We start from the raw sequence: 12,643 nt of genomic DNA on the forward strand, positions 1-12,643 counted from the left end.
TGTGCCAGTGTCCACTCAGCCTTCTCTTCTCCAGGCTGAACCACTGCACCTTTCCCAGCATGTTGTACTTTTTGCTTTTTGCTGCACTCCTGAGTTGTTTGAACTTCCTCACAACTCTCAAGCCTTATGAGGATTAAAAACAGCCACTGACAGCTATGCATTGCAGGGCTGCAGAGTTTCAGGGTGATGCATTTGGGATTTCACGCACAAGCATTTCTCCCAGCAGTGAGCTGGTACCACACAAAGGCTCTTCTCACACAGACCATACGTGTTTAAGTGTAATTCCAGACATTATTGATGGGAATGGAAGCAAATCTTTCTTTGCTACATGTGCTCTTAATAAGAGCATTCTGCTATTCTGAGAGGGCTGTTTCAGTTTGCCAAACTCTCCATCTACAGAACAAGTCGCCATACAACCAAAGCCTTTCTTACTAAGATAGAAGTTGCCTTATTATAAATCCCTGCTTGGTTGGTCTGCTTCTTGATTATTTTAGAGTTAGCCAAACAATTGACTTGTAACTAAATCCAACTTTGGCAAGGACCACCTCTCTTCATCCTTGTCCTTCTTACCAGCTGCCCTGACCTTGGAGACCTCCTGCCCAAATAACCCTCCTGGGCACAGCTGGGACGAACCTTGCAGGCAGAGCTCTGGCAGCTGCACCCTGGGGAGGTATGATGTGGGACATGTGTCCAGCTCAGATGTGACATCAGGAGAATGCAGGTAAGGTGATGTAATAACTCTTTTGGAGTGAAGGAGGGAAGAGTCAACAGGGTCTAGCAGAATTCATGTGCTGGGTTCAGCTGCAGGGCCACCCCTTAGAGGGAATACTGGACATCTGGTGATCAGCTCTTGGGGATCCAGGGCAGCACTTTGCTTCTATTCCCAGCTACCAGAATTCTTTACTGGAACTGCTGGTAACCAGCCAAATACCATGATGGGGTTTCTATTTCATGCTGGAAAACTCAGACATAATTTAGGCATTCTTGTCTATCTTCCATGTTTAATTTAACAATTAACACCAATTTAACAATTGGTGTTCCCATTAGGTGCCAAAATCCTATTGGCTTTGAGGAGTCACTTTTCTTTTGCAGAGCTTAGAGCAGGAATTCTGAGGTCCTTGCCTATCAAGCTGCCTTCTTAGATCTTTAAAATGGAGATTGAACTGCTTGAGATTATGAAAGCTGAAGTGAATTGTAGTGAATATTTTAAAAGATGAGGATGTTCCTGAAGGTGCAGAAGCAGGCAGTGTGCAGCAAGAGACTCAGCAGTTCTCAAAGCTTTTGCCACTGGTTTTCTGTAGAATAGTGCAGTGTGGAGGAGGTTGGGAAAAGGACTGGTGGTGGTTCTTGATGTTTGGGGGAGGAGGGATTGATGTTGGTGATGAATTTTTCTTTTCCCGAGAGACCAGCTCACTGACTGCACAGCATGGTGACTTCACTTGTTATGTGCTTAAGGAAAATGGGCACTCTATCTCTCTGTTGTTTGGGTAATATGCAAATAAAGCTTGTGTTGCCAGGTGGAAAATATGCTCTGCTGATGACTACACTGATGCAGACCTTCCTGTTTCCATTACAATGATGGATTCTTCACTTGCTGAGGTGAGTGCTGGCTCTGATACCCGAGATGTGGTTTTGAATAGGCCCAAGAATTTCATGTGTTGTTCAGACCCAGGTGCAGATGGCTCAGCTATAAATTAGCACTGCTCCACAGTGGATGGAGCTGGCATCAGTCAGCAGGGTGCTGTGGGGGTGTTCCCTTCTGTTTGAGTATGTTTCTGCAATACCTTGGTTATAAAACTAAATGTCTTCATGTTCACGTGCAACTGGGTCGTGCTTTTAGCTGTGGAGTGTTTTAGATTTGGTTTCCAGGCTGGAGACAGTGCTGGTTCTGTGGTAACAATTGGTTCTTCCAGGGAAGAACTGAGTGGTTTTTGCTCCTTTTTTCCACCTGCAAGGAGCCACAGGATACCTCAGTTGGGAGTACTGCCTTTCTTTACACTTTCACCCATGGGCACCATGTAACAGCTGAAAAACTCCATCTTTGTTATAGGGGAGCTTTCCTTTAGCTGGTATACTCAGCTATGCCTTCACTGCTGTCCTGAATCCTGCATCTACAGCTTGAGCTGCAGTTTTGTGGCAGCAGCAAGAGAAACTGCAGCTGAGCACACCTAAGCTGTGCCTCAGTCCTCACTGTTGAAGTCTAGACCTCAGCTCCACCACACAAGGCTCCTAATGAGCTTTACAAACCCCTGTATTGGTGGGGAGGGTGGAAGAATATTGATCAGTGATTTCTGTGGACCTGGAAATAACCTTTTGGGACCAAAAAGCAGCCAGTCTCAGTGTGATCCTGCCTGGTGTGTGGTACCTGTGAATACAGGATGGTCTGGTTGTAGTGGTAAATCAAAGTGGAAAGTGCAGTGTGGGTAGAAAGTAAGAGTGCTGGGGACTCTGATTTCAGCACAGTGGGGTAGAGCAGGTGAAGAGCTCCCAGCTTGTGCTGCTATTAAGTGCTCTTAAAGAGGATCCTCTAAAGGGTTCCTACTTTATCCAGTCTTTCTGGAAAGTCACAGCTGTGCCAAGGTGTGTGAAACATCTATGCTTTGTTGCTCTGGGGCTTTCTGTAATTCCAGCTGGTCTCAAAAATTTCTTTTCCATCCTTGTTATCACATTTTAGTATAAGCTTTGTATCTGAATGTTCTGAAGGGGGAAGATAAAAATGTTAAATCTTGCCCCAGAGAAAAGGCAAATGGGCTGTGCCAAGTATCTGTTCTAAACTCTGGCATGTAGGAAAAGTTGCATATCCTTGTTCAGTAAAATGTGTCTCCCTAGTTTTCTTTGGAGTTTTATTACTCTGCAGTTGCAGATGTATTTGATCAGATCAGCTTGTAAGGAACTCAAATTATTTGTGCCAAATCATTGTCACTATAGAAGTTCAGGAGCTACTTAATAAAAGACCACTTGAGAGCCAAGAGAAACTTGGGTCTTTTTGTTCTTGTTTGGCTTTGTGGAAGTCATACCACAGTCTGAAAACCAGACAGGCCTTCCAAATGTTAATGATTGTTTGGGTGAAGTTGTATAAGACTGTGGCCAGAATTCATGGGCTGAGACAGAGAACCCTTGGGTTATTATGCTAATCAGAGGGATGGAGGTGGGAAAAGTGAATAGGGATGGGCTTCAGGATCTTCTTTGGCTGTTCTTCATTAAAGGACTGTGCTGTTCTCCAGTGCTCATGCAAACAGATTTTACTGTGAGGGTGGTGAGGCCCTGGCACAGGCTGCCCTGAGAAGCTGTAGCTGCCTCATCCCTGGAAGTATCCAAGGCCAGGTTGGATGTCAGTCTGAGCAGCCTGGGATAGTGGAAGATGTCCCTTCCAGTGGCTGGAACTTTGATTTCTAAAGTCCCTTCCAACCCAAGCCATTGTGCGATTCTATTTTATTAAGAAATCTAGAATGTAGTGTTTATCTTTAATTGGGATTTTTTTTTTCCCCTTTCTATGGAATCCATGGAGTGTACAATCCTGGCAGCCAGCTTAGGGTTTTAAAAAACTGAATTGAGGGTTTTCCTTCATTGCAAACAGAAATCACTGACCATGTGCCCATCTGGGCAGGTACAGGTAATTTAGCCTAATGTATAATTTCAGTTCTGTGTGATGCAATGGCTTTTCTGTTTACGTGGGCACTGTGTGTTAGTTTTAAAAGCCCTTTAGATTTCTTTTCTTTTTACATGATCGTATTCTCCCTCCCCAGTACTTCTGCAGACCCAATGGCCTGAACAAGGCAAATGTATTGCTGCACTTCCTCATCCTTATGAAAGAATTCAAATAATAATAAAAATAGCCTGAATTTGCATTAGGGGAAGCATCCACCTGGCTGGGCCAGGGCTGTGCAAGAGCAGCCCAGCTCGGGCAGGGAGGAGGGAAAAGGCACTTCCTGATGCTGGGAGCAGTTGGTCACTCTTAGGAGTGATCAGGGCCCTTGGATACCTCCTGTTCTAATTTTCTGGGTTTCCTGTGTCATCTGAGGGAATTGGAGTGGGGTAGGAAAGACACCAGAACACAGAACCAGAACTTGCAGATGTGGTTTTTCTGTTGTTTCTCCACACACACTTCAGCAGTGCTCTTGGGTGCTTGCTGTGTAGGGAGCTGTCCAGCCTTCTTCCTTCTCTTCTTGGAGAGAGGAGTGGGTTTGGGCTGGTTTTGTTTGCTATGCAGCACTTATCTTCAACACTGGGTGCAATTCAGCACAAGTCATTACCAACTTAACCCTTTAAACCTCATCAGTTCTCCTCTGTATTTCACCCATAAAGAGAGACCAACCCAAAACTGAATAAGCGAGATGGAGCTTTCCGGGGTGAAATGCAGAAGAGGGATATTGCACATATAGCACCTCCCTTGAAATTTAAAGCCTCAAGAGGATATTGGTTTTGTCTGTGATGTGATAAGGCTCAGGTCCAAAACCGCACTCTGGCAACTAGAGGAACATGAGCAAAACTGCCAGCTTTTAATTGCTTTGTTCCTCTGCTCTTTGCACACCAGGGAGGCTTGAGGCCTCTAAAGGGGCTTGGGTAATTGTTATATATAACATTGATGTACAACACAGAACACAAGTGTTCTGAACCATCTGCTTGCTCATGTTGTGATGATTGGCACTTTTATTTACCTAATGAGTCTGATCTCTACAGCCAAATGAAGCTCTGTGCACCTCATTTGTAGATTTTGACACTCTAAAAATGGATCTCTCCTGATGCACAAAGTTAAGATGGAGCAGTGGTGGTGCAGTAACACATTTGTTGGTCACTGAAGATGTGAGCTAGGAGCAAGCCATTGAGTCAGGAACCAAAACACATCTGGGTATGACATTCCTGAAATGGCTTTAGACTAATGGGTGAATCTGTGAACTTACCAGCTAGTTCTCCACTGCTGAAATAGTTTAGGCACAGCTGGGAAAATTATTTTTGACATACATGTTTTTATACTGTCATTAATCTTCTGATACTCTTTTCTCTCTCTCGCTCTCTCTCTGAAGATTGACCATGAGGCGTCAACACCACCAGCCACGCTGATTGCATCCAGGTCAGGTCTTGTGCATGTTTTAAAAGCATTTATTAAGATCTGTATCATTGGGTGAGTATCTGAAATGGCTTTGTTTTGGCAGTGATCACTTAACATCAGCCCGAGATGCTCTTGCATCCTCAGTGGAAAACATAGCACCGGTACTGGGTGAGTCCTTAACCTGGAGCACTGGAAGTCCTGGATGTGCCCAAGTCTGTGTGTTTACTGAACAAAGAAAGCTGTGTTTTCTGCTGGCTGGTGTTGCAGGCTGCCTTGTTATGGAGGAAAGATCATCCAAGGGCTTACACAAGAGAGGGGAAGATGTGCCAGCTTCTGTGGCACCAGAGACAAGCAGCAATAAGGACACAGCTGCTCCCGTGTCAGGTACAGTGGCTGCTGCACCCACTCAGGAAACACTTTGCTTCCAGCACATCTTTGAAGTGAGCAGGCTGAGTAAGAGCAACAACATGAGAATTTCTATTTTTGCAAGTGTTTTCACCTGCCAGTGCTCTCAAGCCTCCCTGAAGCTGAGTAGGAGTAAAGTTTTTTTACCCCTCTTACCATAGCACTGCAGGCAAGGGAGCATGAAACAACATCGTGAGATCTTGGGGCTTGCTCAGCTAGCAAAACAGTGAGCAGGTACAAAATCCCAGACCACTTTAACAAGAGAAAACATGTTTTTATGGGTTTAAACAGTTATTTAGTTCAACAGTGTCACTAAGCACTTTACTCTCTTTCAAGGCTGTTGCACAAGAAGCTGGGATGGGTCAAGAGGAGAGATGAGGGTAGAAGCATTTAAGTATTGTTCTGTCTTTGCTAGAGCCATGAACACCCACCAGATTCTTACCAGCTCTGATGGTTTTCTTCCACTGACAAACTATAAAACCCCAAACCAAAACTGGAGCATCTGTATACACTAATTAAGATGGTTTTGTGAAGCTGATCTAAATAAGCAGCACAGAATACCTGTGCGTGCTTGTTTATAATATTTTTTTAATCTTTACCTCCATATAAGACTACAGTTTCTTATTTGGTTTTGTTTCTTTCCTCTGTACCTTCATTTAAAAGCATTTTCTTTCTACTGATTTCCCTCTACTGTTAATTTTCATATGTGATCCAGGTGCCTTTGGCTAAGAAGAACCACATATGCAGAACAAATTTAAGGAAGTCCCAATAGCTTTAAAGTCTGAGAATCCAGCTATCTGTTGCACATCTCTGAAAAGCAAATGTTCCTAATATTAGGACTGATAAATCTCCCCTTGCAGGCTTCAAACCTGAAGCTGGAGTTTTTCTGGTGTTTTTTTTTTCTTTTTTGTTTTACCCTGTGCCATTTCTTTGGCTCACAGCTATGTGTGACTGCATAAACAGAGAAGAAAACAAAATATTCTAGATGTTTTTAAAGGTATAAATATTAATTAAAAGCTGCCTCTTTAAACAGCAAACATGCCAACAAAAAAAGAAATCTTCCTGCTGGTAGCAAAATAATGAAATTAATTTATCCAAGGGAATATTACTGTAACTCCTGCATCTTTAACTACAGGAAGTACATGATATTCTCAGCTGTAGACATATAACACTTCTTATGGGAGTTTTTTTCCAATTGTAGTTATCATACTTCTTCCTGTGTGTCTTTATAGTGTTCTTTGCTGCCTCCTCTTTTTCTTAGTGGTCTTTCATGGCATTCGGTGCAGTTTTTTAGCTCAGTTGGCCCATGGCTAAAATGGTGGATGTTGGAAGCTGTGTGTGCATTATTAATTGTTACATTTGCATTTGGGAATGTTTTCCACAGGACCAAGTCAGATCAAGAAGGAATCCTGCCTGGCTATGGAAGAACACAAGCCTGTGTTTCAAAATGTTTTGAAGCAAGACCCAGTAAGAGTACTGGTGACAGTGAAAAGCCCAACTGGGTTGGCTGAGCAGTGACAAAGGAGGGGACAGGCCCCTCCAGGGGTGGTGTGGCTGCTCCCTTGCTCTAACTGCTCTGATGTGCCCTTAGGAAGTGGACCAGGAACAGAAAAATAATGAGTGGAGTGAGGAAGCACCAGCTGTGCTTCCCAGCAGGAAAGGTAAGGGGGTTTTGCTGACCACCTTCATATTACTGAAGCACAAGCTGAGTGCAGAGTTGTGTAGAGAGTGTGATAAGAGGCTTTTAGGGCTTGGTACCTGCAGTTGGAGATCAAAATTAAGAGAACAAAAGTGGTATCATGCAAAATCTGCTGTTCTGATTTCTATAGATACTGATCTAACCAGCTCCGCATTCCTCTAGACAGGAGGAAAATTCTTAGCTGCAAAGGAGTTGGGATATTTGAAACATCTTTGTCACTCCTGCTCTCCCCAGCAATTTGTAAAAGAAGCATCTCTGTGCTATCCATGATAGAGAGGAGCAGGATGTTGTTTCTCCTTAGGCATACCTACTTTTCAAATCACCTCCTCTTTTGCTTTTGGAAATCACTAAAAGCTTTCAAGTAGTAAATTGCATAACATCCTGAAGCAAAAACCTTCAATTAACCATTTCTGTGCTAATAAGATGCCAGCTGAAGTGCCCTGAAAAGCTGACTTTTGGGGCTTTGTACAAGTGGCAGTGCTGTGGTGCCTCACACCGAATAGAATCTGAGGCACACGAGTTCTTTTCAATGGTAAAAGCTTAATACTGGAAATCTTGAACAGGGGCTTCTGTGAAAGATTACAAGAGACTCACAGGTTGGTTTGGGGAGGCTATTTTTTCACTTTGGCCTGAAATTTTTTTTTTGTCTCAGGGACTTCACCCACTGCAGGTGGCATTAAAGGAGATAAAACGAAGCAAAATGAGCCGTAAGAGTTTTCACTTTCAGTGATCACCTGCAGGTATTAATTTAAAGTCACAGTCTGTTCCATGGTTCTCTTTCTTCTCCTACAGTGACTCCCCAAATGAGAAGGAAGTGGAGGTAAGTCTCAACTGCTTGTATCCTGAAGTATTTCAGATATCAGATTTTGTAGATAAACTCTGGTTAATATTCCCTCCTATGTCAAAGAAAGACATCCAGTTTAAGCTGGGTCATTCTGTAGGCTAACTTCTGAAATCTCTTTCCAAGCCTAATGGAAATTTTTGCAAGAGATGGGATGGAGAAAGGTGAAAATCTGTAAAATTGAACAAAGACTTGTCACTACTGTGACATTTGTTTGTAAGCTTCAAGGAGCACAGCTGTGACCTCCTCCGAGGCAGAATGTGCTGATTTAAGACAGTTTTGTCAAAAGGCACAGATGGCACAGTGTGCTGTCAGGATGTCACCTCTTCTGGCTGCAGAACATTCCCACCATCATTACAGATGGGAAGACCTGCTTTAAGGAAGTGGGTCACGTTCACTTATTCTTCTGTATTTCTCCTAAACTTTGGTCACAGGGTATAGCCCAAATGTCATATTAGTGTCCAAATCTACATAAACTTCTGCATCACTTGGATTCCTCTGAAGTCTTTTCTTCTACAACAGGCTGAATTTCTGAGGCTGTCTTTAGGTTTTAAGTGTGACTTGTTTACCTTGGACAAAAGAGTGAAACTTGAAGAGAGGTCCCGAGACCTGGCTGAAGAAAACTTGAAAAAGGAGATCACAAATGCTGTGAATATGTTAGAGGTCAGTGTTGGCCAGGGCTGGTAGGGTGGATGAGATAAGTAGATGTGAGTGTCTCTCTTAAAACAGCTCTTTAAAGGGGGTGTGTATATGTGATACATGATGAGCAAATATGAATGAAGTTCTGGAGCAGTGCAGTTGAAATATGAGAGATTGTGAGGGGTGCATTGATCCAAGTGCATTATGTGCTCAGGCAGGGAATTCTTCTGTTGCAGAAACATCTGAACCCTGCTTCAGCTGCTTTTATGCTCCAGTCTCTGCCCACTGGAGCTCTCTATCCAAGTTACACTGATTAAGGATGTTGATGTGGGCCTGAATGCAGCTCCTCAGTGTCATCAGCTCAACCCTTCATTCTCTGTTAATAACCAGTTTTCTTACTATTGTGTGTTCTTAGGCATTAGCTCCTTTGTGTGAAGAAGACAACCAGGCACAGGAGATCATTAAGAAGCTGCAGAAAAGTCTGCAGTTCCTTAGTCAATATGCAGCTCGAGTTGCCAGCAGAGCAGAGATGTTGGGAGCTATTAATCAGGTAACACTTTCCATCTGAAAGTACTTTGTACAAAGCTAAAACCTTTTAGCTGCAAAGGGATAGCCACATCTTTTTACTGGGCTTATGGTTCCAGGATTGCATTTGGGAATCTGGTGTGTGTAGTGTAGACTGGTCAGGGCAGCTTAATCCTGGCCTTTTCTTCTCTGTGTTCTTATAAGGAATCCCAGGCACTGTGAGCAGCTATGCTGCACTAGAATTGTGCAACAACCCACAGCAGAAATAAGGTTCTGGTTGAAAAAAAGAAACAAACAATAAAGACTTTGCAGTAGTGAGATGTACAAAATACCAAGCAGTGAGGTAACAAAGGCCTTGATGCTGCAAATGTGGTTCTGTGCCTTATGGAAAGGGTAGCTAATCAGCTAAATCTATGGAAACTTACTAAGTCCTGCTCAGATGTTAGATATAGTTGTGTATCATACCCCAGAGCAGCATGAAAATATGACTTGGCAATACCAGCAAATGCATGATGGCAGCTGAGACTGTAGATCAGAGGAAATGATGATAATGAGTTGTAAGAGCTTGGAAAACTGAAGACTGACTTATTTTACAACAAGGGTGATCCCCAGAGAAATGAAGCCTGTGTACCATGTGCCAGGACAGGGTTTGTAGTAAAGCTTTGAAAGGGAGGATAAAAGTGAGATAGCAGATGCTTGAGGGGGAAATCTCCAAACATTAGGCAGTTCCTGAGAGCTGCTGCTTTCCCTGCTCCCTTAGGAGAGCCGGGTGAGCAAGGCTGTGGAGGTGATGATCCAGCATGTGGAGAACCTGAAGCGCATGTACACCAAAGAACATGCTGAGCTTGAGGAGCTCAAGCAGGTCCTGCTCCAGAACGAGAGGTCCTTCAGCTCCCTTGGAGAGAGAGGTAACCAGGAAAAGTATCTTTCCCCTTGCTAGCACCTGCCAGACAGACCCTTATAGCTGCAGAATAGTTGTGTGATCCCTCCACATCTTAGGTGATAGAATTATATGGTTGTGTTGTCCCCCCTTCTAAAAAGTGGAGGCTGGAGAGGAATAGCTGTCTATTAATACTATTAAAAGCAGCTCTCTGAAATCAAACTTGTACCTAAACTGTCATGGATCTCACGGTGTATGTGTGTGGGACCACTGCAAGTACACAGGAATGTCCTGGCTTTAAGCCATCTTATTCCTTGTGAGCAGTAGGTTTAGGTGCTTGTTCACAGTAGCTATTGCTAGATAGCTGAGCTTTGGCTACTCTTTACAGCCTGCACCCTGCCCTTTTCTGCATGGGAATTACCAACCCCTTAAGTGCAGCGGGCCTCTATTTTCCCTTCTAAGCAGCCAGGTTTGCAGCCAGTGCTGTGCACCTGTAGTTTTGCCAGGGAAGTATTAAATTCTTCTGAAAAATAGGATGTGTTTTTTAAACACCAAAAGAAAAGTCTTCCACACCAGAAAATCCTTGCAGGAACCTTTTGGATTACAGTCCTGACTGTGAAAGACAGTCCTGTAACAGGACACTACCTCAATAATAGAATATATTTGATGGTAGTGACAGGAGTTAATGCTTGCAAAGGATGGGTAATGTGTGAATGTTATGAACTTATTTAATGAAATACGAAGCTTTTTCCTGATACCTCATTTTTGCTTTCTGAGAGTGGTTTGTTTAAACAAACACTGCAGAAAGTCAGACCTTCGGTTGCAAATTAAACTCACTGCACTCCTCTAAGCAGCAAGCTCCTCCTATAAAGCTCTGATGTCTGATCTCTTCACAGATGAATCTATGAATAAGAAGCTACCAGGTCCTTTTAACTTTAAGGTAATGGTCCTTACATGAAATTTCAAAATTTTTAAATGTGCGTGTATTTTTCTTTGTTTTATATAGAGCTGGTGCTCTGCTGCATGCTTGACTTGGTGCTTTTCTGTCACAAATGTAGGCTGGTGTCTCAAACGTGAGGGTCTACTTTTCAGGCACCCCACCAACTTCTAAGTGGTCCTCCTTAGAAGATGAAGGTGGAATCGTTGGGCTCTCACTCACTGGTTAAGAAATACTGTTCACGTGTGGTTCCCTTTGAATTAAAGGAGGGTTTAGCACAAAAATATGTGAGCAGCTCAAACTGAGGATAGGAATTCCTGTGAGTGATGTTAGGGGAATTTAGTTAACTTCAATGTTGGTATTTTGCTGGAAGCTGTGCAGCCAGTCTCACTCAGGTGGGCAGAAACCACTTACTGTGGAAAGATGCTGGTTGAAAAATCTGATTTGATCTGCGCTTGAAATTGGATTCTTTGTGTGTCACTTCATGCTAAGCGTCAGCATCTCCTTTTTTAATATCGTTTGTACAAACCAGATGGTGTTTTGTGTGCTCAGTGAATAACTCAGTTGTGCCTTGCTAAGAGCCAGTAATGCTTCTTATTTGCATAGCCCTCGTTAGCCCTGCGGAGAGTTAGCATTGCAACAGTGCCCAGGAGTGCCGGGAATGCAGGGATTGGGGTGCCACTGGTAAGTAGGGGCTGCTGAGGGATGCTGAGGTGCTTCCCCTCCCCAAAACTGGTTGGGATGAAGCGTCAGAATGCCAGTGCAGTAAACGTGGCAAATTTCTCCTCCAGGCCCAGTTCCATGAACCTGATGGGGATGAACGGAGTGACACATTCAGCAGGAGATCAAGCAGTTGGTAAAGTCACCAGGGCTTGACTTTGAATGGGGGAAATATTTTTCCACTCTAACTGTGCCTGTAGTAAGCAGTTTATGGAGCATCTTGGGATACAATAATGTTTAGGCTACACCTTTCACATTAGTTTTATGTGCTGTAATCATGTTTTATGAGCTCACCTTTTTAATTTATTGAGCATCGAGAGCTTTAAAAAAAATCCCACAATTTTCTTGCTTTAGAACTAAAGTGTAAAATCTAAATATTTACAATGGATGGATCTGTAGTTTTGTTTTATTTCATTTGTTTTTTTTTAAATGATCCTAATTTCAAGCAATTAAATTTGTAAGTTATTTGTCTGTGCTTAACCAAATGATTAGGCTGCTGCTAAATTTCTGATTTTCTGTTCTCTATCTGCTGGGGAAAATCAGACAAATTTGTTTAACACATGGCAGGGGCAGACTAGGGGTGAAGCAGAATGAGAAGCGTCCTTCACTGCAGAGGTTCCTCAGCACCTATTCCTGGGCGGAGTATGAAGAGGAGCCTTTTGAAACCAAGTAAGTTCAGCAGGAGCCTTCCCCAGGTGTGCTGGTTTAGTTTTTAACAAGCTTTTAATTCATCACCTGGTCAGGGCTATAAAGCCAAGCTATTGTGAATTTGGCAAAGCTTTGGAGCTGTTGATTCTTGTTTACAGGAATGAGCAGTTGGAATCACCTGCTAAAGTACAGGAACAACTAACTAGGAAGGAAAGTGTCTCTGAAAAAGGAAAATACCCACCCAAATGGACCCTGGAGTCAATGTAAGTTCCTTCACAAGTTAAAGCCATGTTTGGGAG

At 43.2% G+C, this 12,643-nt stretch overlaps 1 protein-coding gene across 3 annotated transcripts in view; it reads left to right on the plus strand.

Moving 5' to 3' along the window:
- The window catches only part of LOC120507810 (inositol 1,4,5-triphosphate receptor associated 2-like), a 35,426-nt gene extending 22,783 nt beyond the window's left edge, over positions 1-12,643 (plus strand). For 2 of the 3 annotated variants that reach the window (XM_039720918.1, XM_039720908.1), the window contains exons 23-39: positions 574-721; positions 1,518-1,599; positions 5,025-5,071; positions 5,154-5,218; positions 5,318-5,434; positions 6,840-6,922; positions 7,047-7,116; positions 7,807-7,861; positions 7,947-7,974; positions 8,500-8,658; positions 9,050-9,184; positions 9,920-10,067; positions 10,936-10,979; positions 11,583-11,660; positions 11,768-11,832; positions 12,264-12,365; positions 12,503-12,643. In XM_039720918.1, the coding sequence (XP_039576852.1) occupies positions 574-721; positions 1,518-1,599; positions 5,025-5,071; positions 5,154-5,218; positions 5,318-5,434; positions 6,840-6,922; positions 7,047-7,116; positions 7,807-7,861; positions 7,947-7,974; positions 8,500-8,658; positions 9,050-9,184; positions 9,920-10,067; positions 10,936-10,979; positions 11,583-11,660; positions 11,768-11,832; positions 12,264-12,365; positions 12,503-12,611 (1,535 nt within the window). In that variant the 3' untranslated portion in view covers positions 12,612-12,643. The remainder of the gene's footprint in view (positions 1-573; positions 722-1,517; positions 1,600-5,024; positions 5,072-5,153; positions 5,219-5,317; positions 5,435-6,839; positions 6,923-7,046; positions 7,117-7,806; positions 7,862-7,946; positions 7,975-8,499; positions 8,659-9,049; positions 9,185-9,919; positions 10,068-10,935; positions 10,980-11,582; positions 11,661-11,767; positions 11,833-12,263; positions 12,366-12,502) is intronic. The other variant, XM_039720926.1, reaches the window with a different exon arrangement.

This window comes from Passer montanus, unplaced genomic scaffold (assembly GCF_014805655.1).
Source record: "Passer montanus isolate IOZ18808 unplaced genomic scaffold, ASM1480565v1 scaffold106, whole genome shotgun sequence".
Lineage (NCBI taxonomy): Eukaryota > Metazoa > Chordata > Aves > Passeriformes > Passeridae > Passer > Passer montanus.